General features: G+C 34.7%; 2 protein-coding genes across 6 annotated transcripts; both read right to left on the reverse strand.

Moving 5' to 3' along the window:
- Window positions 1-9,920, reverse strand: LOC130415193 (nuclear GTPase SLIP-GC-like). Its single transcript, XM_056740738.1, is given in 23 exon segments — window positions 1-131; window positions 315-423; window positions 1,254-1,383; window positions 1,543-1,715; window positions 1,792-1,971; window positions 2,069-2,187; window positions 2,286-2,376; window positions 3,789-3,866; window positions 4,104-4,143; window positions 4,233-4,411; window positions 4,505-4,699; window positions 4,844-5,041; window positions 5,138-5,280; window positions 5,283-5,365; window positions 5,452-5,560; window positions 6,345-6,401; window positions 6,510-6,533; window positions 6,732-6,817; window positions 7,003-7,054; window positions 7,177-7,379; window positions 7,872-7,926; window positions 8,012-8,220; window positions 9,759-9,920. Coding segments are annotated over 22 exon segments (2,637 nt in total). The 5' UTR covers window positions 8,214-8,220; window positions 9,759-9,920.
- Window positions 8,180-27,777, reverse strand: LOC130415293 (nuclear GTPase SLIP-GC-like). 5 transcript variants are annotated; one of them, XM_056740881.1, is made up of 24 exons: window positions 27,725-27,758; window positions 23,153-24,797; window positions 22,688-22,896; window positions 22,553-22,610; window positions 22,325-22,380; window positions 22,010-22,021; window positions 21,827-21,868; window positions 20,668-20,776; window positions 20,367-20,586; window positions 20,084-20,278; window positions 18,908-19,102; window positions 18,631-18,809; window positions 18,492-18,534; window positions 18,182-18,265; window positions 17,518-17,608; window positions 17,288-17,424; window positions 17,022-17,183; window positions 16,640-16,803; window positions 15,497-15,620; window positions 15,025-15,133; window positions 14,643-14,776; window positions 14,417-14,501; window positions 14,203-14,279; window positions 8,180-8,223 (listed from the first exon to the last, which is right to left on the reverse strand). In XM_056740881.1, exons 2-23 carry the CDS (start codon window positions 24,784-24,786, stop codon window positions 14,233-14,235), a joined length of 4,089 nt encoding a protein of 1,362 aa, XP_056596859.1. In that variant the 5' UTR covers window positions 24,787-24,797; window positions 27,725-27,758; the 3' UTR covers window positions 8,180-8,223; window positions 14,203-14,232. The 5 variants fall into 5 exon arrangements, with proteins under 5 accessions (XP_056596859.1, XP_056596858.1, XP_056596857.1 ...); XM_056740880.1 differs by lacking the exon at window positions 8,180-8,223 and adding an exon at window positions 13,547-14,118; XM_056740879.1 differs by lacking the exon at window positions 8,180-8,223 and having other exon boundaries at window positions 13,547-14,279.
- Window positions 27,778-27,791: the final 14 nt, after the last annotated feature.

Here is a 27,791-nt window from a genome sequence, read left to right on the forward strand (position 1 = left end):
TCAATTTTTTAACATTGCCATCACTTCCACTTTTGCCTCACTGAACATTATAGGCTTTAACTCCTCAATTGTTTCTGTTACTTTTTTCTTCATTCTCTCAATGGAGTTTGTTCCTTTTTCCTTTGCAGCTTCTGTAATGAGCGTATACATTTAACATGAATTCACAATCAAATAAAACACCAGTATAAGAGGGACATTGTATCTTTAAGGTTCACAGAAATTTAAAAAATTATCATAAGTGGACTACACATATATGAATATAGTGAAGAGAAATTTGTGGTGAACAACCACAAGTGTTTATATTGGTTTCTTACCTGTGTAGCCAGGAGTCATTTTACTCTGAATGTTTTTTTGGATTGATGAGTAAATTTCCTTCTTTGTCTCAATAATGTGTCTGCTAAGTGATGCCTTCAATGTATTTTCCTATTCAGATAGTAAAATTAGACAGACAATAAAAGAATATCATGTTCATATAATATTTTAAAGCATGCAGTTAAAATAAGATGTTGGCATAATACATAATGTGTTTTAAAAACACCTTAGGGTAACTATTTATTAATCAGGTAAAAAATATGCAAGTTGAAAAGTAATTAAATAAACATGACTAACAACTTAGCAACCATTATTACATGAGTTACACATTTTACCTAAATTTAATTAGATATAAATTATGCTTTTTATCAAAACTTCCTCTACCTTCTTTTCTTCACATCATCTTTTATCTTTATCTGTCAATTATTCTCTTGCTATTTATCTTGGTAATTTATTCCACTAGTTTATTTATTATTTACTAGGGTGATAAGAGGATAAGAGGAATCAGAATCGTTTTAATTCAAATGATACCCAACCCATAATAACCCTGTTTTCCTGTGACTCCTATTCAGGTTTAAAGTAAATTATCTAAATTGTTACAATAACGTTGAAAATTAAATCAAGAAGATACAGTAAGATCAACAAAACTGATGAAACTCTTAACTTTTGATGTAGTTTGTTGATTCCTTGCTCAGTAACTAAGATTTGTTTCTTTTTATCAGAATCAGGAGGAGCTTTAGTACCAAGTATGTTTACACAAACACAGAATATGACTTGGCGACAGGAGCTTAGTGCATAAGAAAGTGTACACATGGTGCAAACGTGAAACTTGAAAAAAAAATATATATTGCACTACACACAAAAGGGGAGAAATAGACAAACAAAGTTAAGGATTGCAGTTTTAAAGAAAAATACAGACACATTGGACATCTGAACCTCACCTTTGTTTTAATGATGTGTTGTTGCCATGCTGGTATGTGGGAGACATCCTTGAGGATGCTGAATGTATCAAGCATGTCTTGCATTGATTTCTCTGTCTTCTGTTTGTCTTTCTTGTCACTGTCCTCAACACTGAAAACAACATACATACATGCCTGAAACCACTGGCATAGCAAGTCAAGTGTGGGCCCACATGCAAGAACTTTTAAGAGCTTTTAATCTTTAGCAGCGTGTCAATAACGCTCAAATAATGAAGAGAGAAAGGAAATGGATTAAAACAAAAGAACTCACAGAAAAATCAAATTAAACTGCTCATCAATGTTGTCATACATGTGTTTGGTCAAATAATTGTTTAAATTCATTGGTTTTTCTGAGTTTTTTGGCCAGTGGTATCCTCTTTTCATACACATAGCTCTATAGCTCTGAGCTCGATTATGGAGTTCTTTGTCAGGTTTTGGTCGAAGCTGAAAAAACATGACAGCAGTTAGAAATCATAAAACATTGAATACAAACCCTCCACAACAACCGAATCCCACTTACAGATGATAACATGTCATGTGTGGTTTGAACACATAATCTCACAGATTCTTCTACACCCTTTGAGAGGCATTCCTCCAAAACCGCATAAAGTGAGACAAAACGACAATTCAACTTGTCCAGTGCCACAACCAGTGCCTCCTCTAAGTCCTGCTTCAGATCTTCAAGAGCTCTGGATTTTGTCTGATTAAAACACAACAATGCAATACATGTTATTACAGAAAAATCATACTGGTAGCTTTCTAGAAAAACATTTGGATATGAGATGTGCAACTCTTACTTGTGTATCCTGTTGGATAACATACAATACTCCTTTTGCTTCATCGACATAAGCACTGGTCAGTTTTTGGTTTATGTTTTTGTTAATGCTCCTCAGAACATTCTGCAGCTTTGGGATCTCTAAAAATCATTTAAAATTGTAAATGTTCAAAAGTAATTTCATCATTAAAATGATTTCTGAGTTTTTTAAAAACGTTTATGTTTCCTAAACATGATACCTGTTTCTGTAGCTTCCAGAACTGGAGTTTTTTCAAAGAATTCCTTAGAACTTACAGTAAAAACATCAGTGATGAATCTCTTTTTTGAATCCTGTAAGATAACAATAATAATAGTTAACAACTATAGACCTCCGGCAGTCATGTGACGTTTTCTGTTTACACCACCATCCTGGCAGGCAAAGACAGCCGGGACCGAATATGAAATAAATGGCACCAGCATGAGTTTTAAGGCAACAGAGTTCACTACGAACTTTAATTCAAAAGATACAAACCTGTTCATAGCAAAACTTAATAGACTAAACAAAACAGATTACTATAATGCCCCCGTGTTGCTTTTTAAGCATATCATTAAAGATTTCCAGAATTGTAGGATCCTAATATCATCAACTACCTCATCAACTTTTCATCATCCTACACCGGAGACTCTTTAAAAGTGTCACAATTTTAGTCAGATTTAATGTATTTTCTGTGTTTCGGTTCCCTGCACTAGTTTGTAACGATTGGTCACTGATTTGTTCACACCTACATTTACATTTAGTCATTTAGCAGGTGCTTTTATCCAAAGCAAAGAGTTTAGGGAGCCATAAGCGATATGTCATACACAATAATACAATAGGTGCTAATACAAAGTTACTGGTTTCAACAAAAGCTACACTGTAAAAAATGACACAGATATTTACTTAAAAAAATTAAGGTAACAGTATTACACAAAATATTATTAAGTACTTTGAAGCATATTTTTACCTAATATTCCACAAATAAATCAAGCAAAACTACCTAAATTATTTAAGCAAGTCACATGATAAATTAAAAAAAGAAATCTACCTAATTATTTCACCCCATGTATTTTATTAAATTAAATTAAATTTTATTTATATAGCGCTTTTCGCAATGTGCATTATTCCAAAGCACCTTTGCAGGAGCAAAGCTTTATTTTGGCCTTGTTTGTTCCTAGGTTTATCTTGTATTCCATGCTCCTGATATCGTGTGGAATTATAAAACCCTATTTGATCAAACTTTCGTGCGTTTGGTTTATATACTCACATTCTGTGACAAAAGCCTGAGTGGAAAAAATGTACGTGAATTTTATGATGTTTATTCAACTTTGGACTATGCCGATTTTACCTTGCTTTGTCGTCATTGGAAGGGCAAGTCAACTGTGATGTTAGCTAACATAATTGACCCTAGCTGTCCTTGTTTGTAATTAGCCATTATTCGCCATTTCACTGGTTAAATATTCCCTGAAAACTAAATGTTCTCTTTCTAAAAAAATTTAAGTTCCTACAACAAGATTATAAAGAATCGTTTCAAACACTTTTTTTTCAGATTTTGTTAGAATTTTTTTTAATTTGCACACAAAGGATATACATATATGATATTTTGCCCATTTTTTCAGTACCCATTTGAATGTTCACAACACACAGGTGAAAATGGAGTCACCAAAGTCTGTTTTAACACTCTGAGGACACCTGAATGGCACACTATAATGTTATACATACATACCTGGTTTTGAGATTTCTGTAATTTTCTTCTCAGTTCTTTTTTTGCATTGGAATTTCTAACAAGTATGCACTTTTGTCTCTGAAAAATAATGAACATAAAGAATAGAGCAATTACAATAATGATCTATGTGATATAGAGAAGGTATTTGACGTAATATTTAATCAAGTTGATGTTTGAAACAAAAGTACAATGTCTTTTTGAATCTGTAGTTCTGTAGTCTAGTAACTCTAGTTAATGCAGTAAACATTTAAATTAACCTTAATAAAATCCTGAATAATAAAGAAATTATATAAAATAACACAAAATGAAGCATACCGTTGATTTCTTTACTTCTTCATTGGTAACACATTTTTGTCTAAAAAAAGAATTATAAAAATATGCATTTATATCATAAATATATATTTTTTGTTTGTAAGGATACATATGTTGCAAAAGTTGTCTAACTCTAGATGTTCCTCTGGATTAATGTCATCAGTCTTGGTACAGATGAAGTTTATGTGTTTGCACTCTCCGCCTCCTTGCAAATCTTGAATGCAGTGCTCTAATAGTTCCCACGGGTCTCTCTCTGAAACTGCTCGTCCAATATTGCTTACAATCCACACAGATGAGCAGTCTTTTAGTTTCTAAGGAAGGAATATCAAGCCATAAGCTACCCAATGTCTCAAAACAGATTGTATAACTTACACACAAATTTATAAACTTAAAAAAGTGTTTACAGTTTTCCAGAGGTCATCTCGGATCTTGTCACAGTCTCCAGTCCCAGGAATATCAACAAGGACAATGTGTTCCAGGAGATCACGACAGTTTGGGACCTTGATTGTCACACAATTCACAAGTGGCCAGTACCTGCCACCAGGTTTTGCCAAACAATTTTTGATGTACTGGTTAATATCATTAGTAAAATCAGACATCTGATGAAAAAGTCAGTAGATTCAATTTGCTTTCTTTCAGAAACATACGTTCAAAACATATAATGATATGAACAATAATTATACCAAAGAAATGTTATTTAAATGATGTGTTACAAAAAACCTTCTACTACATTTGTATCTTACATTCGGGTTTGAAATTGTTTTCTTCTTAGTAGACAGAACATTATTAATTTGAGCATATCTGTCATCTTTCTTCAGCTCCTCTAATGTTTTCTCTTCTGCATCAGCTCCAAACACGGCAATGATCCTTACTTTTATAGTTTCTGTCATTTCGTTTCCCCCATCCTCATTTTCATTTGATGCTATTTCATTTTCCCATTCCTGCAAAAGTACACAATATACAATAAAGTACATAGCATACATCCATTATTTCAGTCTGTGTATCATAAAAATATTGTATATGATTAATAAGGAAACCTCTTTAGAAATGAGATCAATCTCTGCTATGTAGTTGGAGTCATTCAGATTTGCCTCCACTTGTGTTATAACAGCTGTACATGCACCATAACCACCAGTTGGCAGTAAAGACTTTTCTCCCAGTACTGCGTTTAATAAAGAGCTTTTCCTTCTCCTGTCCTTCCTAAAACCGCAATGGTTGCCTTCCTTCTGTCTTTATCCATCTTTTCAATCTTTGAAATAGCATGTCTGTGCACAGAGTGGATTTATTTAAATATTTAAAGATAATAAAAAAGCGATATGAAATATACAGTAAATGCTTTTTTTACACTCACACAATGTATGTTTTTAAAGCAATAATTGTGCGATCTATACTCTTTACGGCCTGAACTTTTTCATTAACTCTCCCAATGATATGCTCTGCTTTCTTTCTTATGTCCGTATCTGTGATACATGAAAAGAAAATACATAATAAAGTTATGACAGCGTAGGGATGCAATACTGTGTTATATTTCTTTAAAAAAAAACATCATACTTGAGCAAATGCTTCTCGTCAGCGCGCGAATCTTGTCTTTCAGGCTTATTGCTTGAATGGTAATGAATGCTCGACTGTTTCCTCGGTTGTTCTTTCTCTGTTTGTTACGTCCATTATCCTACAAAACGATGTTCCGCACTTATGACCATTTACCGTGAAACGTGAAAGCACTAACGCATTACAAACATTAACATTTGCTGTTTTTGCTCAAGTCAAGTGATGATTCCACCATCAAAAAAAAGAAAAAAAACATGAATAAAGAATAAAAAAGAATTTAAAATGTCCATAAGAGAATGAAGTGCAGTAGAGTAGCTAGACATAGATATCAATTGGTCGGATGTATAAAGTTAGATATAATTATTTTGTGTTTGATATTATATTGCATAAATGTGTTCATGCAACGCATATTTTCCTTGAGAAGAATACATTTAAATGTATGTGATTATTTTGTGCTTTCTAATAAACTATATTGCATAAAAAAGTTAACACAAAGCATATTTTCCTTGAAAAAAATAACCTAATCCAAATTCCCTAAATTAGCCCCTAATGTTTTAGGCTCAGCCCCTGATGGTTTTATATCCTAGATACGCCCTGGCTACAGCTATGAAATGAAAAAGGTAAGAGTATTTTCAACATGATAGTACACCCAAAAAGGTAAACATTTATGGAGAAGTGTAGGGTCAATTGACTTACCTGTAGCCAGACGTGACTGCACTTTGATATCTGGTGACTCTTCTCGTTTTCTTTTACCTGTCAGATAATTCATAATAATCGGACATTTCCTGAATTACAAACTGTAAAGCCATCACATTGACACATATATATATATATATATTTTTATGAAAGAACATTTCATACCATCACTTGTGGGAGTGGAAGCGCCTAAAAGAAACACCAAATTTCACATTAAAGAATGTGAGGATTAAAGAATGCTCTATATGATTTTGTTTAGTTTCGTTATTGGCAATCTTAGTTAAGTCCCAATAACAAACAAACCATAAAATCTGTACTCTGGTAAACATTCATGACATGGTTTACAGAGTCTTGGGTCTATTTAACTGAATATAAGAAAAATGTTACCATCAGTTGACATTACTGATAAGATGGGCAGTGATGGCAGCAGTGGAGGGTTTTGATTTTCAAGAGATCCAAAAGATGTAGAGGGTCTAAAAAATCAACAATAATATCATCCCTCATCTGTACATATTAATTCACTAAAATTTCAAAAAATTCACAAGATGAATAAAGATATATTTTTACACACAAAAAAAGATGCTGTATAAATTGTATTGAATGATTTCATTTTAAGCCATTTAATGCAATAATATAATGTACTTAATAAATGTCCTACCGTTTACTCTCCTCTATAAGTGCTTCTCTTTCAATAGCCTGATCATAAGTTGCTATATCAAGATATGCAAATAATGTACATAATTTGAGTATTTTGTGGAAAATCTAAACTGTTGAACAATTTTAGATCATGGATTGGTAAATATTGTATAAAAGAGTGAAATAAAATATGTACCATGTTCTTCATGAAAATCTATTTGTAGCATCTCCCATACTATTTCTCCTCTTGCAGGTTGAATTCTTTTCTTTACAGCTACTGTGCACATCTTAGGTGACTTAAGTAAAGGCCAGTGGCATTGTGTCTTTTGTTCATTCAACCAGTTTGTTGGTATCACAGTCAGCTCATTTGATTCTTGCAGGGTAACGACTGCATACATACTGTATACAACACAGAAAGAACATTTAATTCTGACTCATTAGCATTAATGAACTTTTAATTATAAGAAAAGGATATGACTGAAAAACCATGGACCACGTGAACGACAAAGATTTTTTGTCCAATCAATGCCCTTCATCATAATACCATCGGCCATCAACTAGCAAGCAGCATGGCTATGATATAAACAAAAGGTTGCTTTGGTTTTTTTTAACAGACTTTTTGTATCAACAACAAAACAAGGAGGAATTTAAATAAATAAATTAACATAATATAGTTCTTTAAATATTATGGAAAGCAATGCTATGCTTTGAAAATTATAAGGAATTATATCACTAAATACCGATACTGTATGAGGTCTAGATCCATACATTGAACAAATTATTTTCTATACTATATTTATAAAGGTGTACACCGTCTTCATTTGTTGTAGATTTATTTTATGTTTGATTTTCAACAAAACTCTGCCCTTGTGAATTATGGTAAACTCTTACGCATCTTTCTGAGCTTTCTGTTCCTCTTGTTTCTTTTTAGCAGCCGCATACGTGTCTACAGAGAGATATACATTTTGTTGTATTAGGAATTATGAAACATAAAATAGTTCTGTGTATGATATTAAAACAGATAGTGTTACCATATTCAGCATGAATGATTATATTTAACATCTCCCATGGTTTTCCTGCTGTTGAAGGCTCAGTTCTGTCTTTAACAGCTTGCACTGATCTTTCTTCTGATCTGAAGGGAGGCCAATGACATTGTGTCTTGTCTGTGTTCAACCAATTTGATGCTGCCACCATCACTTCATCTGTATCTTGAAAGGTTATGACAGCATACATGGCTAAACTGCTGGAAAATACGGACAGCATAAGTTTATACTGTAAGGAAACAAAAAATCATGTGACTCAATCATTGCAGAAAATTATGATTATTGGATTTCTACAAGAGTCACCTGTGCTGATGTTAGACAAAAGAACAAAAAGAATGTGCAACATTAGTAAAAGCTCTCAAACTAGTGCTACATTCTGCATGTAGACATTCAGCCTGACATGGCACAGACGTGTCCTCTACATGTCTTACAAGGTTTTCCGCACCAAGGAAATCCTGTAACACTTTATAATACTGTTTCACAGTTAACATGCAGTTATGCAGAAACTAATGCAGAACAAGTGGTTAGTGCTGCAGTAACACTGTAGAAATTACTGATAACTAATAAGGAAGAAAGATTAAAGGCAGGGTGTCCGATTTCTCTTACCCGTTGATCCATTGTTGATGTTCATATCACCAAAACAAACACACCCCTACCCTTTCGCTTTCAAATGTCTGTCCTGTGCAATGTGTACCTTACTGCTGATTGGCTACAGGGTTGTTTTGGTACTCGGCCCGACTCAGTAGTCTACTTATTTAATAGTCATTAATAACAACTAAATGCTGTATGTCCCCTTCAGAACTATAACTAAGACTCATTTAAAAAAAACTATCCATTACTTCATTACTCTAATAACTATTAATTAACTACATGTTTGTTATTAGGATTAATTATATGAATAGTTTTAATTAATTTGAAAAAATTCTTTGGTAAATTTGAAGGAAATCTCTATTAAGTGATATATTTTTTCTTCAAGTCAGGATTTGTCTGACTTAGCTAATAGAAACCAATACTGTTCTACATATACAACTGCAGTTGTTGTGCTGGAAAGAGTACTGTAATTCATAATGCTCACAAAATAATTTAAGTAAACAGACTGCAATGCATGCTGGGAGTCGTGGAGGAGTTTTGTAGTATGGTGGTACCCAGCATGCATGAAGTTTTTTAATCCATAAACGTGCAACTAACTCAACAATTTATTTCGACAAATCATTCAAAGCAACATTTCATCGATCATGCAAATCAATTTTGTTGAATATAGACTAAGTCAAAGTACAGTAATTATAATAAAAATATATATATATATATCTCAGCTTTAATAATCATATTTTTACAGAAGCAACATACACAACTGCTTCAAGGGAACACTTAACGTTTGTTACTAGAATCGTTTCTTGTTACTAGAACCGTGAAGAACATTTACTATGTGGGTGGGGTCAGTTGTGACAAACAGAAAGATCCTGTTTCAGCTCACAAACATTTTTTTTTATTCTATCTATGAGCTATGTAAAACATCCATGTTACAATGAATCCTGTGCCAGTGTGTGCCCCTCTCACCACTACAACACACCACTGTATTTTTTATTACACTTTTTTTACAAGGCAATCTGTTTACATGCTTTTTCATTCTTTTTCTAGGTTTACCAGTCGGATTTTACATCATTTCTTTTCAGAACACATTATTTACACTTACTTTTAAACTAACTTTACAAAACTAATTTAATGGAGCAGTTACCTTTTCAGGGCGATGTCTCTGGGAAACGACGATGCTGTTGACTGAGATTTCAGGTCACACCAAGGGAATGTTCAAGCTCAAACCGGTGCGCAACAACAATGTTTCTGGATCCAGTTTGCACAGGTGTCCATTGTCCAACAGGGATAGTGTTATGCTTTCTCTTGTTTGGTGTGCGTGTCAAGAGTGTCAGCCCAATCAGCAGTAACATGTGTATAACCCACACTGTGTAAAAGAGACAGCTCGCACAATGGGTCCAAGTAAAGTCGTTTAATTGTGTCTGCTGCAGCTCGGCATATACAACAATTTAAGATATTAGAAGAGATGTATTTTGCAGTGTACCACACGTATTTCTTCAAAAATTCTCAGCTGCCATAGTTCAACAGCGTGTTCAACCGCACCATCGTTTCCATTTAAAAAATGTTTTGCTGCGTTTTACCGGTGCTGAATGCAGCCGAGGTTATAACTGCAGGTTGTGGCCACAAGGATGGAACTGGTACAGGAATTAACATATTCATTTTCATGTTGTTAACTCGAATGTTTTTTGCTCTCAGGTTTTTAATTCTCTCCCTTGCTTACTTCAGCTTTAATCCTCCTCTAACAGGGGTGATACAAGTGCGATATTACATTTCCCATAAGGCTGAGCGGTAGCATTAATGGTTACGTCGGTCCGCACTATAAAGACGCGGTGGTGTGTTTGATAGTTTCTGTACGGGCTATATCTAGTAGCGTAACCTGCGCTCCACGGTGTCTGTCTGTATGATGACTCTCTGCTTATTTGAGTTTGCAAACAAGTGTGTGTGAGTTCAGGTAGTTAAAGGTATTTAATATAAATGTAGGACTTGTTGAATTAATGTATTTGTTGAATTAAGGTATTCAGTTTTGTAGTATTTGTTTTACAGGTCTAGCACGACTATTGCTACTATTTTTGAATTTATTTTGGTGGTGTATTACACTATTTATTTTTGATACAGAGCTCTTTCAGCTCTTACCACTTACAGTTGTGCCCGGCGGGAGACCAGTGGTTTGTCACAAGTGTATGACTGTTCATTTATATATGAGGTTTATGGTCGTATGCCTTTCTAACACTTTTAATTCTATGTGAAATTTGATAAGTTGTGATTGTAATAAAACTACTTGTAAGGTCAAGAAAGTCTTCACTACAGTTTGTGGCCATTTATTAGTCTGCTCCTAGTGGGCAGGTTACACTCCCATCAACATGACCTGGTGTACTAACAGTACTGACTAGAGTGTTGACAAAATGTTTACATGCTCTCCTACTTTTTAAGTACATTTGGATAAAAGCATCTGCCAAATGTGAAAGATTACGACGCACAGAGAACTGCAGAAGTAAACTGAATTTATGGTGTAAGTTTTGGAAGTTATAGTGTCCTAGGTATAAGGAAACAATATTTTACCTTCATGTAATAAATGGGTTAGGAATATATTTATACTGTAGTACAAAGCAATAAGCAAATCAGCCTACTACCATCTCAGAAACATAGCCAGAATCAGATGTTTTCGTCCCAAACATAGATTTAGAGAAATTATAACTAATCTAATAGATTACTGTAATGGACTGCTTACAGGTCTTCCCAAAAAGACCATCAGACAGCTGCAGCTCATACAGAACGCTGCTGTCAGGATTCTGGCCAGAACCAAAAAATCTGAGCATGTCACTCCAATCCTCAGGTCCTTACACTGGTTACCAGTTACTTTTAGAATCAACTTCAAAGTATTATTAATTGTCTATAAATCACTTAATGGTCTAGGACCCAAATACATCTCAGATATGCTCATTGAATATAAACCAAACTTATTATTTTTATACATACACTCACATGTTTAATCAATTTTATTGCTGTTTTATTGTTTCTTAAAATCTAAAGTATTTGTGACCTTAAATCATTTGCATTTTAAAAATACGTCTTATTTCTTTCTGTCAATCATTTTATGTAAAGCACTTTGAATTGCCCTTGTGTATGAAATGTGCTATAAATAAACTTGCCTTGCCTTGTCTATGTATTTAAAAACTAAGAGTTAACTATTTTAGTATTACGTGGAATGCATACACAGTTATATTATTTTACAGTAGACGAACACAAACCAGAAGTTAATTGGGGGTCAGGCGTGCGTACATCCTATTAAACGGTCTATAGCAGCTTCTAGCTGTGTGTCATGGCTCCATTGTATGACCTACATTTCAACACAATCGCCTAAGTCTCAACTAATAAGCTCTCCCTATTCTTCATAAACATTTAACTTTGATCAAAGTCACAGAGTGCAGCTGTGTCACATCAAAGGAGACTGAGACTGGTTTCTCCTGAGTTTGCTTTTCATCCATTTATTTATCATTGGCGTTTGGGTTCCTCCCCACAAGGCAGTGTTGGCTTGCTCACCGGGAGACTGCTTTTGTTAGATATTACTAGAATGATCTTGCTTCTATAAACACCAAGCACTGTGCTGTGTTTTACCTTTTCTGTGTTTTACTGTTTTTCTTATTTTCTTCTGTAAAGCTTCTTTGTAACAATGCACATTGTGAAAAGCGCTATATGAATAAAATTGAATCTTATTGAAAATGTAAATCAAAGTAAAAACCAATACATGAGGTAAAAACTGCCAGTAGAGCTCTGAGACAGGACTGTATCAACACACAGATCTGAGGAAGACTTTGGAAAAAAATCTGCTGTATTGAAGGTTAACAGAAGCACAAGCCTCCATTCATTCTTAATGCAAATGACCATCAGTTGAAATGTTTGATGGCACTCAAGGTGGATTTTTTTGTTATTCCATGTTTTGGCTGATTTGCAAGTTCAAGTGGCCAAAATGCTGGAAAGACATCAAAATGCAATAAATTTTATTTAGAAATCTATACAACATTTAAACGGGTAATATTTAATGGTACCATAGGTGGCTCTTGCACACCGTTTTCTTTGTGTCATTTAGGGTTTTTAAGAACATTTAGCTTATTCAAAAATATATCATCATCTGATATTGAAATTCACAGTTCATTTGGATTATGTGCAAGGTAGCACAGGGTGTAGCGTGTATACTGTAAACTACATCGTATCACATGTTTTACAAAAATATTATGAAAAAACATATTGCTTGTTCCTCATAATGTTTAAATCAGATCATTACATCAGTAACTTTTGAAAGAATATGTAGGTCTATCAAATGATATTTGTTATCAGTTGTTAGCAACATGACGAGGAACATTTTATTTATTTCATTTCATTAAATGTATTTCTATATTGTTTTTGAAATGCTTTGTTTATTCAAACAAAAGTGCACACGTTTTCATTAACAGTAAAGTCTGACATTATAAACGTCAGATCAAGAGCAGGGGGCTGTGTGCGGAAATGGCCTGTAGCATAGGCCTTCATTTCTTTTGTTTAAACTTGGTCAACAGACCTGGAACAATTTCATAGGTATTTACTGAAAGTCAATTCATACCCATAGTACAGATCTAACATATAATCATTTAAATGACCTTGTATGTTTCAGGATAATGCCAATGCAAAGGGTTATGCAATATGTCTGTTCAGCTGCCAAGCCCTCAAGTGCTTTGTTATGGTGTAAAGCCACAACAGGTTTTTTTACTTCGGACGTGAAATCTGACTGTTGTCGTCCTGAGAATCTGAAGACTGGATTATGTACACTAATTTGTAGGACTAGATAGCCTTATTTTTAAAAGTGTTTAAAGTCAGAATTTGTTAGACCAATCGTTTCTAACGGACCCACCTGGACAGGTATTTTAATACCCACCAGAATAAAGAAAATTGTCTTCATTTAGTAGTAAATGTTATTTTTATTGCATTGCGTGAATAAAATTAAAGGTTAATTGTCGCACCAAAATATATGATACAAAAGCATTGTCAGTATTACAGTAGTTATTAACTGCACAGTTCATGTTTAATTTACCACGACGGCAAAGGTGACTTTCTGCAACCCAGTGACATTGACATCAACAACAAGGAGCACAAAAATGTCAATCCTTAAGCTTCATTCTAAACAGAAGTCTAAACACAACAAGCAACTAACAGTGAAAACAACAACAGCATTAAGACAGCAAATGTTAAAACAGGAAAAGTCTGTTACTCACTGGACCATTAAATAATCTGAGTTATACCTTAATGCTCAATGCTCAGTCTGAATTTTTTTAACTAAAGTACAAAAAAATGGTTTCAAACATTCAGTGAAATGAAATACAGTGAATTAATTTAAAATACATTACATTTATTTATTTGGCAGATGCTTTTATATTAAATGATTTTGAATCTAGTCATGGTTTTGTATGAACTCTTCAGTCTAAACTGCAGTCATCTACCTTTAACACACAGGTGCCCGGTTACTTGAAAACCTGTGGAATGGGAATGAGTGCGGCATATTTGAGTTTTGCTGCTTTGACTGAGATTATAAAACAAGTTTGTATTGGTCATTTCACCTATTCGGAGGTTTTCTCAAGGAGAACCAGCTATTGCTTGAACAGTTCCTCCATCTCTTGAATCTCTCTGGAGACATCTAGACAAACACATGATGGATTTCAGCTGATACACACCTCAGTATTTGTGCTTATTTGGAAAAATAATTACTCTGTACTAAAGATTATTTATTGAAATGTATTTAATTCTACTTTCTTGAAATTAAATGTTTCATACCCATCAGAGTGATTTTGCTGGTTTGTGAAAGCATGCGCTCCATTGATCTCTTCAGCTCTGATTCAAGAGTTGTCATTACATGCAGCTGTGTGTGCACAAGATAGAAGGTGCAGTATACACAACATATAGTATATTTCAAGAACATTTCATTGATTAATTGAAATCTCATGTAACTCACTCATCTGTAACATTTATTATTCACATTCATGGCAAAAATTTAAAATACCTTCAATTCGTTGAATGCCTGGAGTGTTTTCACTTTTCCCTCATTGAACATTCGATGTTTTAACTGTTCAATCGTTTCTATCATTACATTCTCCATCCTCTGCATGGCTCCATCTCCTATTATCTCTCCAGCTGCTAAATATTACAACATTTCATATTCATTCATGTTCTTAAAGGATAAAAGTGACATCATTTCTTTAATTGTCTTACATGTAATAAAAAAAACATATGAATTGGAAAAAGTCATGAGGAGTGACAATTAAAATAAAATTATGGTAAAAACTTTAACTGCATGATTAGGTCTTAAATTAATTTCATTTTAATTCATTTTAATATTTAACTCTAGACAAACAACTTTTATGTGGATGTTTATGGTGGTTTACTTTCATAGCCAGGAGCCATTTGCCTCCGAATGGTTGTTTGGACAGAAAAGTAGATTTCCTTTTTCTTTTCTACGATGTATCTGCTGAGTGATGCCTTCAGTTTGGTTTCCTATTTTGAGGGTTCAGTGTAATAATGTTAAAACAATGCAAATGTACCCAAAACTTTCTCCAGCTTTTTCAATCAAGCTTTGTCCCCTTATATCATACACATCCCACAGACACACCATTCGTAAAGCATATACTAAAGCCCACAATTGCCATTGTAGAACTGGTCTTACAGTGTTTCATTCTGCTTCAGTCTTTTGAATGCTTGCTATCAGTGCTTTAAGGGAAAATCTTATTTGATCACTGTTTTCAATATATTCTTGTTGTACTGGCTGCTGAGAACTTATTTGTTCTCTCCGTGTAATTTCTTTAGAATAAATTCCCTGACCGTGGATAAAAAACAAATACACTGGACAACATCACTCACCTGTGTTTTGATAAAGATTTGAATAGCATGTAGCAGGGGTGATGTTGGGGAGAAGGACTTGATGATGCTGAACTTGTCAAGCTTGTCTTGCATTGATTTCACTGTTTTGTCAGTATCATCAACACTGGAGCCATGAAAAATAAAAAAGTTGAATTTGATTAAAACATTGCAGAGATAAATAATGTATTACCACTGATTAATAGTGACCAGAAAAGGTCATCCAGTTGAATCACTCCTACAGCATTTTACTTTGATCTTCACGAACACCAATAAATTATCATGTTTTGTTCTTTCCATAAGTTTCTGTATATTAATGCACTCGCTTGAGAATGAGTGTCATATAGCTCTATATCAGCATGGCTGTGATTAGTCCAGAGGCACGAGGCTGAGTACAGCAGACGATCACAGCCATGCTGATATAGAGCCATATCACACCACTACGAGATATTGCATTTATACAACAGTTCAATGGCAGAAGTGAGTAGATAAATCAAACATAAAATCTGAGTTTTTTTTAAACCCTCCAGTTTTTTAAAGGAAATGGGGAACGACTTCCTTACGCCACAAATTCCAGCCTAGCATAAAAGTTAAACAAACCTCTGTTACCAATTGCAAACCCCCACGTCTTTTGCCGATAAGCTTCAGTCTATCCGTTTCAAAATAAGGAAAGAACCTCAGTCAGCATTTGCACATATTTGAGGCATTCAACAATGCCCATCTGAAGTGCTGTCTGTTTGCTGAACTTTCACCTCCTGCCCTTCATCAGCAGTTTGCACTTGTCTTCTACTCTCTCTATTTCTTTCTCTCTCTCTCTCTCTATCTCTCTTTCTCTCTCTGGTTATAAGGCGGTCCGCGACCAACTTGTTCAGGTGCATAGGCCTACTGCCACTACTGTACCAGGATGTGAAATGGTTTCACTTTGTTTCATAAATCCAACTCAGTTTAGTGCGGAGTGATACAAATGGTGAATCGGTTCTGTGATGATACTTTTTGCATTTCAGCCAATTAATATTCAAGAACCAGAAATAAATCGTTTGCATAAATAAAAAGATTGTTGAGCCAACATTGCTAAATTGTATTGATAACATTTCTTAACTAACTAAGGGGAGACACTTCCATATGATATGAAGGAGAGGAACTTACGGAAACATCAATTCAAACTCCTTAGTTATGTTGTCATACATGTGTTTGGACAAACACTTGTTCAAATCTAATGGCTCGTTCCAGTTTCTTGGCCAGTAGGATCCTCCTCTCACACACATGGCTCGAAAAACTCTGTGGAATCCTTTGTTATTTTTTGGCCGAACCTTAAAGAAAACTGCAGTTAGAAAGCAAAAAAGCTGCATCTCAACATTAAACTCCTAAGGGTAGAATAATGTAGCCGAAAAGGTACAACATTATATTACTGTTTGTTTTATATACCTGTCAAGGTACAAAAAAGAATCTAAGAGTACCATCCCAGTGACAGAAAGGCAAAATTTTAAACCTTTTGTATGCACAACTTTCACATTCAAACTCCACTTACAGATAATAACATGTGCTGTGTGGTCTTAACACTCAATCTCACTGATTCTTCTACACCCTTTGAGAGACATCGGCTCAGATTCTCATGAAGTGCTTTAAAATGAACATCCAGCAGCTTCAGTTCCTTCTCTATGTTCTTCTGAAGATCTTCAAGGACTTTTGTCTTATTAAAACACACAATAATAGAAAATGTGAATTACAGAATTATTGTAAATAATTATTTCTAAACACATTTGCACGCAAATTATTATTTAATCTGATTCATACCATGTTTTTATCTTTATCCAGTTGGACACTTTGGATCAAGGACAAAACTCCTTTTGCTTCATTGATATAATCTCCGTTGAGTTTTTGGTTGATGCTCTTGTTTAGGTTTATCATGATATACTTTAGTTTTGGGATCTCTACAAGATCATTTAAAAAATGTATTTCATTATTTAAATAATGATAAAATGTCTGAATAATAAAACAGCACACTTTCTCTGCATCATAGGTACCTGTTTCAGAAGGCTTCAGGTGTGAATTCTCATCAAAAAATGCTGTGGCGCTAACTGTGAAAACATCAATGATGAATCGTTCCTTTGATTCCTGCAAATAAATAAAAAACACATCACAAACACCGCTGACAACACACTCAAAAACTCTTCTGTCAAAATCAAACTTTAAATGACAGACCAAACCGCAAAAACACAGACTGTTCCATAACCTATTACTTAAAACAACTTTACAACATTTTCAACTTTATCACAAAGTTCAGAAAATATAGCCCTAGTTTTGCAGAAAAGCCTTAGTTTAAACCAGGATAAAACCTTAGTTAAATTAAGATATAGATGCTAGGAAAGTTATTTTAAGACAGCACAAACATACATTTTAGATACAAACATACAAATTCTTATATTAATAAAATCATCTTACACAAAGAGTATAACTGTACATGAAATCCAAAGGGAAAGGTTGATCAAGTTAATCAAACAGGAACTACCATTGGGAAAAATTACCTATAGGTAAGAAACTAGAGATAAGAGGCCAATATGAGCTGAGAGAGAAAAATGGTAAGGGTGTTTAGTTTTGTTTAGTTTAGTTTAGTTTAGTTTAGTTTAGTTTAGTTCAGTTTCCAACAACAAGGAACCATAGATTACCATGATGTCATGATATACATACCTCACTTTTAGAAATTCCCAATTTTTGTTTAATTGATTTCTTTGCAAGGTCATTTCTGTGCAGTGTGCACTTTGTTTTTAGATCCTAAACCGCAATCAAAACATTAGAGATTGTAGAAAAACAGCTGACCGTAATGAATTGCTAAAGAACCATTTTTGCATGATTGAGAAACATAAACAAAGAATAATGCATTGTGATTTATTAAACAGTCAATGACAGCTGATATTTAAAAAGTCATATATGTTTACTTCTTGAGAAAGCAAAGTCTGTCAATAAAGTATATAACACAAGCTACAGTTTTCTCATTTACCAAACCATATCCTGGAATCTGGGCCTCAGTAAGTTTTGTAGATCTAAATAGAAATTGAGAGTAAATACAGAAGTCAATATTTATAGTAATTTTGGTTTACTGTGCAAAGATGCAGCTTAATGAAAAGACTTATTCTCACCTGAGGTATTCTGCTGTTTTCATATCATCAGTTTTAGTACAGATGAAGTTTATGTGTTTGCATTCTCCTCCAGGTCCCAAGTCTTCAATGCAGTGGTCTAATATTCCCCAAGGGTCTCTGTCTGTAACCGCTCGCTTGATGTCACTTACAATCCACACAGCAGTGCACTCTCTTATTTTCTAAAATATATATATATAAACAGAGTAAAGATCATTATCTTTACCTGATTACATTTTTTGTTAAAAATGTTTTTCAAAAATATATTGTATCTTTTTACAGTTTTCCAGAGGTCATCTCTGATCTTGTCGCAGTCTCCAGTCCCAGGAATATCAACAAGGACGATGTGCTCCATGAGATCACGACAGTTTGGGATCTTGATCGTCACACTCTTCACAAGCGGCCAGAAACAGCCACCAGAATTTGATACATTATGTTCTACGTAATGACTGACACAACTGACAAACTCAGAGGGCTGTTAAAAAAAGGAAAAGAAATAGATTTAGAAGTTCAATTTATAAAATTTGATATTAATAATATTGTAATGTGGTATGCATTTGATAAGAAGCAACTCAGAATCTCCCTGCGTTTAATTCCGAACTGATTCCGACTAAGACCTACACCCTTCAAAGAATAAAGCTCTTTATGTGAAAATCTTAATATGTACGTGTAGCCTGTTTAAAGTCACCCGTTCCGTATACGGGACACCTAAGTTTGTGTCAATATTGTGCATGTAATTTCTAATCAAATCATGACAAACTATATATCATTGGAAAGGTCTTAGAGTCTAGAATAAAGATTTCTTTGGTGTTTTTTAAAATAATTTATGTAGGGAGAGTAATAAATTATTTTTAATAAAGAGTATGCTAAGATTTTTATTATCCTTTTGCAACCCGTAATTTTTTAATGAATTTTAAATCAAAGAAAAGCATAAACTTTTTCATTTATTTTTCACGAATAAACCTAACAGTATACCTTATTTTTTTAATGTGTGTGTGATTTTTTTATTTTTTGCAATAATCATATACTTTTCTTTTTCAAACGAGACCAACCGTAAGTCTGTATTCCAAAGAATTGGTGTTACCGCCATTTTAGTTCCAACATGCGTTTTCATGTGTAGGCCCAAAAAGGGCTCCAACAGTTAACAGATTAAAGAATCAAAACAAAGAAACAATAAAAAAACAAAGTGATCTTTATTTGGAGTGACCTTTTGTACAGTGTCCCCTAATGAAGGGTTCTTAGGGGGGCGCCGTCAGGGGGGTGAAAGTTAGGATAATTCTAAGGGCCCTCACATTTAAGGACGCCCTTCATTAACGGTCTAATGCAGACAACCTATATTTAGAGGTGAACCCGTTTGAAAATTGAAGGATTTTGCAGTAGGGGGTACACATTTCTTTTCTTTACTGCATTTACATTCATAATATTTTCAATTGTAAATATGAAATATTTAACTTACATCACTCCTTGATATTTTCTTCCTACCAGTGGTCAGAACATTGTCAATATCAGTATATTTGTCATCTCTCTTCAGCTCCTCTAATGTTTTATTCTCAGCATCAGCTCCATACAAGGCAATGATCCTTTCTTTGAAAATTTCTGTTAATTGGTTATCCTCACCATTATCCGGTGAAGCAATCTCATTTTCCCATTCCTACAAGAGCACACATCATTAATCCATTGTTTCAGTCCGTTTTGTGTACATATGTCTGACTAAACATACAGTATTTAAATGAGCAAACCTCTTTAGAAATGAATTCAATCTCTGCTATGTAGTTGGAGTCATTCAGATTTGCCTCCACCTGAATTATAACAGCTGTACATGCACCAAAACCACCAGACGGCAGTAAAGACTCATCTCCCAGTACTGCGTTTAATAAAGAGCTTTTTCCTTCACCTGTCCTGCCAAAAATCCCAATGGTCGCCTTCTTTCTGTCTTTATCCATCTTTGAAATGGCATCTCTGTAAATCATGACAGACGGCATAAATTAGAAAACTGCTCTCAAAATTGCAAAAGAATCATAAATATGTTTTAACACTTACAGAATGTGGGTTTTTATTGTAGTTGTGGTGTTGTCTGTGCCCTGGGTGGCCTGAACTTTTAATTTAATTCTTTCCATGATCCGCTTTGCTGTCTTCCATGGGACCATATCTGTGTTCCATGAGGGTAAGATTTATACTTAAAAAGATGAAAGTACTATACTAAAATAAATATAAGAGCTGCAGAAAATAGCTTTCTCTGATATTACTTGTCCTTTTGTCTCAAAATGCATGTGTCTAAAACCTATTTAATCTAAATGTACTAATTTAACTAATGCCTAGTCCTGGTTTAATCTAATCCCTGTCCATGAACCACCCCCTAATGAAAAAAAAACAAATTTTGCTGCTTGTCCAATTTACTTAATTTCAGTTGTAAATTGTTGATCTAAGTTAGCCTTAGTCTTTTTCATTTTTGTCACAACATGATTTTTTTAAATATTAGTCAGTCTGGTAACTTAATCCATTCTTGTTGGGACTAAAGGAACGGATCGCCCACTTGTGTGCAGGAGAGAGAGAGCATAAGTTCGCAAAGGTCAGGTGTTTTTTTGTTCACTGCATTTGGGTGATGACTGTGAACCGTGGATATAGCGCTGGAGATCGTTTGAAACTGATAGGGAGCCGTCCCAGCGGTAAAAGATGCCGGACATGAACAGCATGCAGTGAGTGAAACATGTCTGCGTTTTGTTGCCAATGGGTGCACACATCCTTTAGTTCAGCCTTCCCCTCCCCCCCCAGCATGCGCCCTATGTATCAATTTTCTATAAATTTGATCAAACGAAATACTCTTCCAAGATATGAAGTATGCAAGACTAATCTAAAGGTACTCAAGATTAATATGAGATTGGCAGAAACCGCGTGTGTTACGCCCACTTTAAGATCCATAAACATAAATATTTTATTGTTTGAAATGAAGGGCGACATGTACAATAAAGATGGTGTAGTTACATTTGGTATTTTAAGTAAGGGTCTAAAGTTCAACTACTCACACCTACCTCCATGAACTCTAAAGAGGAAATTGTCAAATAAAATCCTAGGTACAGTATGCCTATGTGATGTGCCAACTAACAGCTAGTGACTAGATTTCTAATATAAAAGACTTTCAATCTGTTCTGCCTATTTCTACGTTTTTGAATAGCAAGTGTTAAATTCAGAATTGACTTGCCTTTGATCAGCGATGACTCATCATCATGTTTTCTTTTAACACCTGTTGAAGAATTATCCATAGGATAGAGTATCATATAATAACAAGTAGTAGTATATAAAATAATAACAAATTGTTTCCTAAATGACAAGCTGTAACACAAGCTGGCAAACATAAATGATTAATGTTATGAAAGATATTTACCTTGACTAGTAACTGTGATGTTGAGTGTTGATGTAACAGAAAAAAACATGGCAAGTGTGAAATGGGTTAAACACAATGGTTTAACTAGTTTTTAATTCACTCTGAAGGGGGGAGTCTCAGGGGGAATGAATCACCCTTTAATTATTGTTATTAACTACTGTTATTTAATAGTTTTGATGAAGTTATGAAGTCACCCTATACTTTTAAACAAGCCAGCAGATCTGTACTATTGTCAAACAACAACATTTTTACACTTGAGAAGAAAGAAAATAGACGCAATTTAACTGATTCTCAGAAAGAAAAATTTTATCTCACCAAACGTTTGAGTGGATTGTGATGTCAGTAGTGTATTGTCAAGAGAGGTAGATGGCCTATATATACATATATATGTATTGTAAATAAAATACATACAATTATATCATTTAAAGCAATCGTAGGCAATAAATATAATAAACTTGAAGGGCTCATATGGGGCGAATACAATACTGTTGTTTCACACTTCCTTTTAACCTCACAATGATCTTGATGAAACTAAGTATTTACCTCTCTTTCTTTGACTTTACAAGTTCATCTTGTTTCTTTGTAGCCTCCTTAAAATTGTCTGCAGAAAGACAGCAAAAATTTGTATAATTGTGAATCATGAAACATGAGTACAATTAAAAAACTAGACTTTGTTACCATCTTCTGCATGGAAGATTATGTTTAACATATCCCATGTTTTTTCTGCTGTCGAAGGCTCATGTCTGTTTTCAATAGCTTCCATTAACTTCTCTGTTGATCTGAATGGGGGCCAGTGGCATTGTGTCTTGTCTGCGTTTAACCATTTTGATGGTGTTACCATCACTTCATCTGTATCTTGTAAGGTAACAACAGCATACATAGCTGACCTAGTGGAAAACATAGACAGAATATTTAGATATTTAAACCCAGTTCTGTTTGATACAAGTTGTCCTAAGTAAATCAAATTGTGCAGTACAGAAAATAAAAAAAGCCTTTGAATTTGATTACACAGGCCTTCCAATGGCAATGTGGTTTACATAAGACCTTTCTGTGCTGACATGAGCCAAAGGACAAAATTAACCTTCAAATACTGCATTTATGCGGCAACGTTAGTGAAACTTTTCAAACAGAACGATTCATTACATTTTGCATGTAGCTGGTGGCAAAGAAGATACATTCATGAAGTCATCACTTTCATAACTTTCTGCTCCATCCGTCTGTCTATCAACATTTCCTCTGTGCAACTTCACAATGTCATATTCTTCATCACTTCTATTTCGTACAATAGCATGTACCCTATCTTGGTCCTCAGGTAGAAAGCAAACTATCACACTTAGTTTGAAAATATAAAACACAGGATTTTCTAAACCCTGAAACAGCTGTGAGGCGTAGCATTTTAGTGCTAATGTTATGAGTACTGGAGTCAAAGGACAGCCCTGACATGGCACAGACGTGTCCACTACATTTCCAGCAAGGCTTGTTGCTGCACGGAAGTCTTGAAACAAATTTGGATTTGACTCTCTCTGTCTCCCCAACTCTTCCGTAATATAATCCAGCACTGTCTGAGTGTGGAGTGTTTTAGGAGTGACCAGGACAGTAACAGACTCCTTCGGCATCCGTCCCTCTGACTGAGACTCCAGGAAGTCTTCTAGGCGTCTTGCTAGAATAGTTGCGATGATGATGTAGTCAACGTTAAAGAATTGTTGACTGTTGTCATGTGGACTTCTCACAGATTCATTGAAACGTCTCTCTGAGCAGTTAAATGTACCACTGAGGATCATGTTGTAGAGCATCTTTATGTATGGAATTATAACTTGAATGTTCTCTTTATAGAAGGAAACTGGTATTCCGTCTGGTCTTGGCGTGTCTGACACTTGAAGGGAATGTAAAGCTGAGACAATGTCAACCTCACTGAGTTCTCTTTCTTGAACCAATGATGAAGCCGTCATCTCTATCATTAAATGTTTATGACTGAGTCGGGTGAGTGATTGTATTTGCAAATTCTTCTGTGAAGTGTCTGTGGAGACGTTGTTGATCTTCAAGAACAAAGGCTGATGGTCGGGTCTTTCTAAATCTATGACGTCACAATTTGTGACACGCCACAAACATTCTTCTGGAGTGAAGAAGTAATCCAGTCTTGAGGAAATGTTGCCTCTGTGAAATGTGTAATTCTGCTTTACAGGGTTTTTTCTTCTCCAGATGTCGACCAGCTGAAGAGATTTCATGAACTTTTTCACACAGGAAAGAAGTTTACCATGAGTTCGGTTATGAGTCACTTTGTTGGTATTACAGTTCTTGTCAATAAAGGGGTTGAGAACGGTGTTGAAATCCCCACCAATTACCAGCAACCCTGTTGTCATCGACTGCAGGTATCTTGCAAGTTTTTCAAGGGTTTCTGTGTCACTGTGGTGGTTATAAACAGTTACAAGTGTGTAGAGCTGACCTTTCAGTTTACATTTTAACACAACATAACCCCCACAGTTATCCTTTTCAACACTGATGAATTCAAAGTCTAATGTTTTCCTAACGAGTATAGCTGTTCCTTTCTGGGATGGGGTATATTTTGTATAGAAAATATGCCACTCATCTTCTATGCGGTTTATGATATGATCATCTACTTCCCCAATGTGAGTCTCTTGTAAGAAAACAACATCACTGTTACGTAGTTCTGTCAATTTCTGCTCTCTTTGTTCTTTAAGTCCATTAACATTCCAAGTGATGAACTTTATGGTTTCTGTAGACATTAGCAGATCATTCATCCAAGACTTTAGATCCATATTTGAGTTCCCTGTCAAAACAAAAAGTGAGGGATGGTAGGAAGTAGGAAGTAGGAACTAAAAACAATGCAACGTAAAGACAAACGTTTATCAATGCTCCCTATGTTAAATCACCAGAAATCATGTGACTCTTTTAATAGTGCTCTCAAAAATAATTGCAGTTATTTTTCAAATAAACGTTTTCAAAATATGTAACGCAATACATCATACGGCCACGCGCCTATGCAAAGGCTTTTAAACAATTTAAGCCCGATTTGAAACAGTTGTTTTGACGCGTCCATTATAGATAGACAGCTTCTAGCAGTGTGGCATGGCTCTGTTGTACCGAAAGCATCTGCTGTGAGTGACAGCGCACCAGAATTAAGTTTTCTTTCATGCTGGAATGAACAAAACTTTGTCTCTTAAAGCCCTTTTGTCAAATATCTTCGTAAGCACAGACTATAATGAGTAAAATAAAGTCGTAAATGAATACATTGAATTGTGAAAATGCTAAAATATAACACAAAAATATTTCACAAAAGTGCTGTTCACAACATGAACAGACTGATAAAATTAAAGAAAATGATACTATAAGAGAATGGTTTCAGCATGGTTTATTGAAATGTTACTGTGCAAACATTTGTCTTGTTACATGACAATCTTGGTACATGGTTATCAGCATTAAATAATCACAATCATTTCTGCTTTTCGCTGTGGAAATTTTGATGGATGAATATAAATGTATGGTTTTGTTTCATTTTTCAGATCGCTATATTTATCACAGATTTCTGCTCATTTGATATCTGATACAGATAACAGAACTAACATATGTGACCCTTGATCACAAAACCTTAAATCTTAAGTAGAAGGGGAAAATATTTAGTAGAACACAGAAACACGTTGTATGGGTCAATATAACTGATTTTCAATCTTTAGGGTATTAAGTAAAGATCATGTTCCATGAAGATATGTTCTTTTTAATTCCTACCTTAAATACATTTAAACTTTTTTTTGTGAGTGGATGGCCTATCATCACAATGCACTTAAAGAAGTACCAAATTTATAATGAGTCTGCCTTCATGTCATGTTATTCTTGGTCTTGGGACATTCCTCATTAACTTTCCCTGAGTGTTTCATTACCCACACCTGCCCCTTGTTAATTATCCTTTGTCTGTCTCACAATATAATATCCTCATATCTATTGTCCTGTGCTCGTGCGTTGGATGTTCTTACATGTGAATGTGTACCTGTGTCTTTGTGCTTTCATGCATTGTCTCTGCATTACCTTGCCTTGCCCTGCCCCGCCCCGCCCCGCCCCTTGGATGTCTTTGTTTGCTGATTTAGATTCCTTGTTCTTGTTTTTGCCCCCTTGTGGAAAGTTTTATGTTGTTGTACACTGACCTAGTTTAGTTTTCCCCCATTGTGGGTGTTTTATTTGTTCATTGTTTTGTAATAAAGCCTTTGTGTTAACCCAAAGTGAAGTGCCCGAACCCATTGATTCACAACATCTAGGCTGCACTGGAAACCATTAATCTCTCAACGGCTAGACTAAAAAAGTGGCTTGACAAGTTGTGCTATGGCAAAAAAAAAAATCGTTTAGTTTTATAAATGTGAAATTAGAAAAGACCCAGACTTGCCATTTATGTTGTTTAGGACTTTTTCCACAACGCAGTATGATTTGGCTCTTAAAATCACTGTATGAGCTTATTTGCAACAATCTAGTTAGTCATACTAGTTCTTAGTTCAGAAGATGATGGCAACCAGGTGACTCAGATAAATGAGTTAATTGTAATTTATATTTACATTTTATCCAAAACAAATTACATTGCATGATACTATCCAGTTGCTCCTGAGTGCAATCCCTGGGATCGAACCCATGACCACTGAGCTACAGGAAGAATTTATTGCTTTGAGTGAACAATCAAGTTCAATGTAAAAGAGCTTTTGTTGACTGGTTTAACAATTCCAAAAACTCTAAACACACCTCTATAATCCAAACCACTTTCAACAAACAGGATTTCTTTCAGCAATTGCAGTGGCATCATACTCAGAAAACATGTGCACTGACACAGATGAGACAGATCAGCTGAAGTTGTTTGTTTTTTACATTTGGCTGACTAGGCCAACAAATACCAATACTGTTCTACAAATGCAGTTGTTGTGCTGGAAAGAGTACTGTAATTCATACTGAGACAACTGGAACAGAATATGTACGACTGACAGACTTAGATATTCCTACTCATCAAATGAACCTAAACAATAATGTCGATTAACAAAATAATTTAAATAAACAGACTGCAATGCATGCTGGGAGTCATGGAGGAGTTTTGTACTATGGTGATACCCAGCGTGCATCAAGCTTTTTAATCCATAAAAACTGCAAGTAACTCCACACCTTATGTTGGCAAATCATTCAAAGCAACATAATTTGATTCAATCTGTATAGACAAATCTCTTTTTAAGAATGTATACTAAGTCAAAGTACAGTAATTATAATAAAACGTTAAAAAGTATCTGAGCTTGATTAGTCATGTTTTTACAGAAGCATCATCCACATATCGCTACAATTGAACACTTAATGTTTGTTTCCAGAACAGTTTCTGTTTCAATGCCGCAAAAGTGAAAGTACAAACGTTACAACTTACCCATGTGGGTGGGGTTAATAGTTACAAACAGAACGATTCTGTTTGAACTCCTAAATATCACAATATCATTATATCAATGAACTGTCAAACATCCATCTTACAATGAATCATGTGCTAGCTTGTGCCCTCTCACCCCTACAACACACCACAGTATTCTTATAAAGCTTGGTTTTTTTCAAGACAATCTTGGCATGCTTTTCTTTCCTTTTTACAGGTTAATCAGATGGATTTTACATCATTACTTTTTGGAAGAGATTATTTACACTTACTTTCAAACTACCTTTAAGCACAAACTAATTTAATGGAAGATTTACCTTGTATGTGCCAGACCGATGTCTCTGGGAAATGACGCTCGTGTTGATTTGGATTTTAAGCCACACC

This window comes from Triplophysa dalaica, chromosome 25 (assembly GCF_015846415.1).
Source record: "Triplophysa dalaica isolate WHDGS20190420 chromosome 25, ASM1584641v1, whole genome shotgun sequence".
Classification (NCBI taxonomy): domain Eukaryota; kingdom Metazoa; phylum Chordata; class Actinopteri; order Cypriniformes; family Nemacheilidae; genus Triplophysa; species Triplophysa dalaica.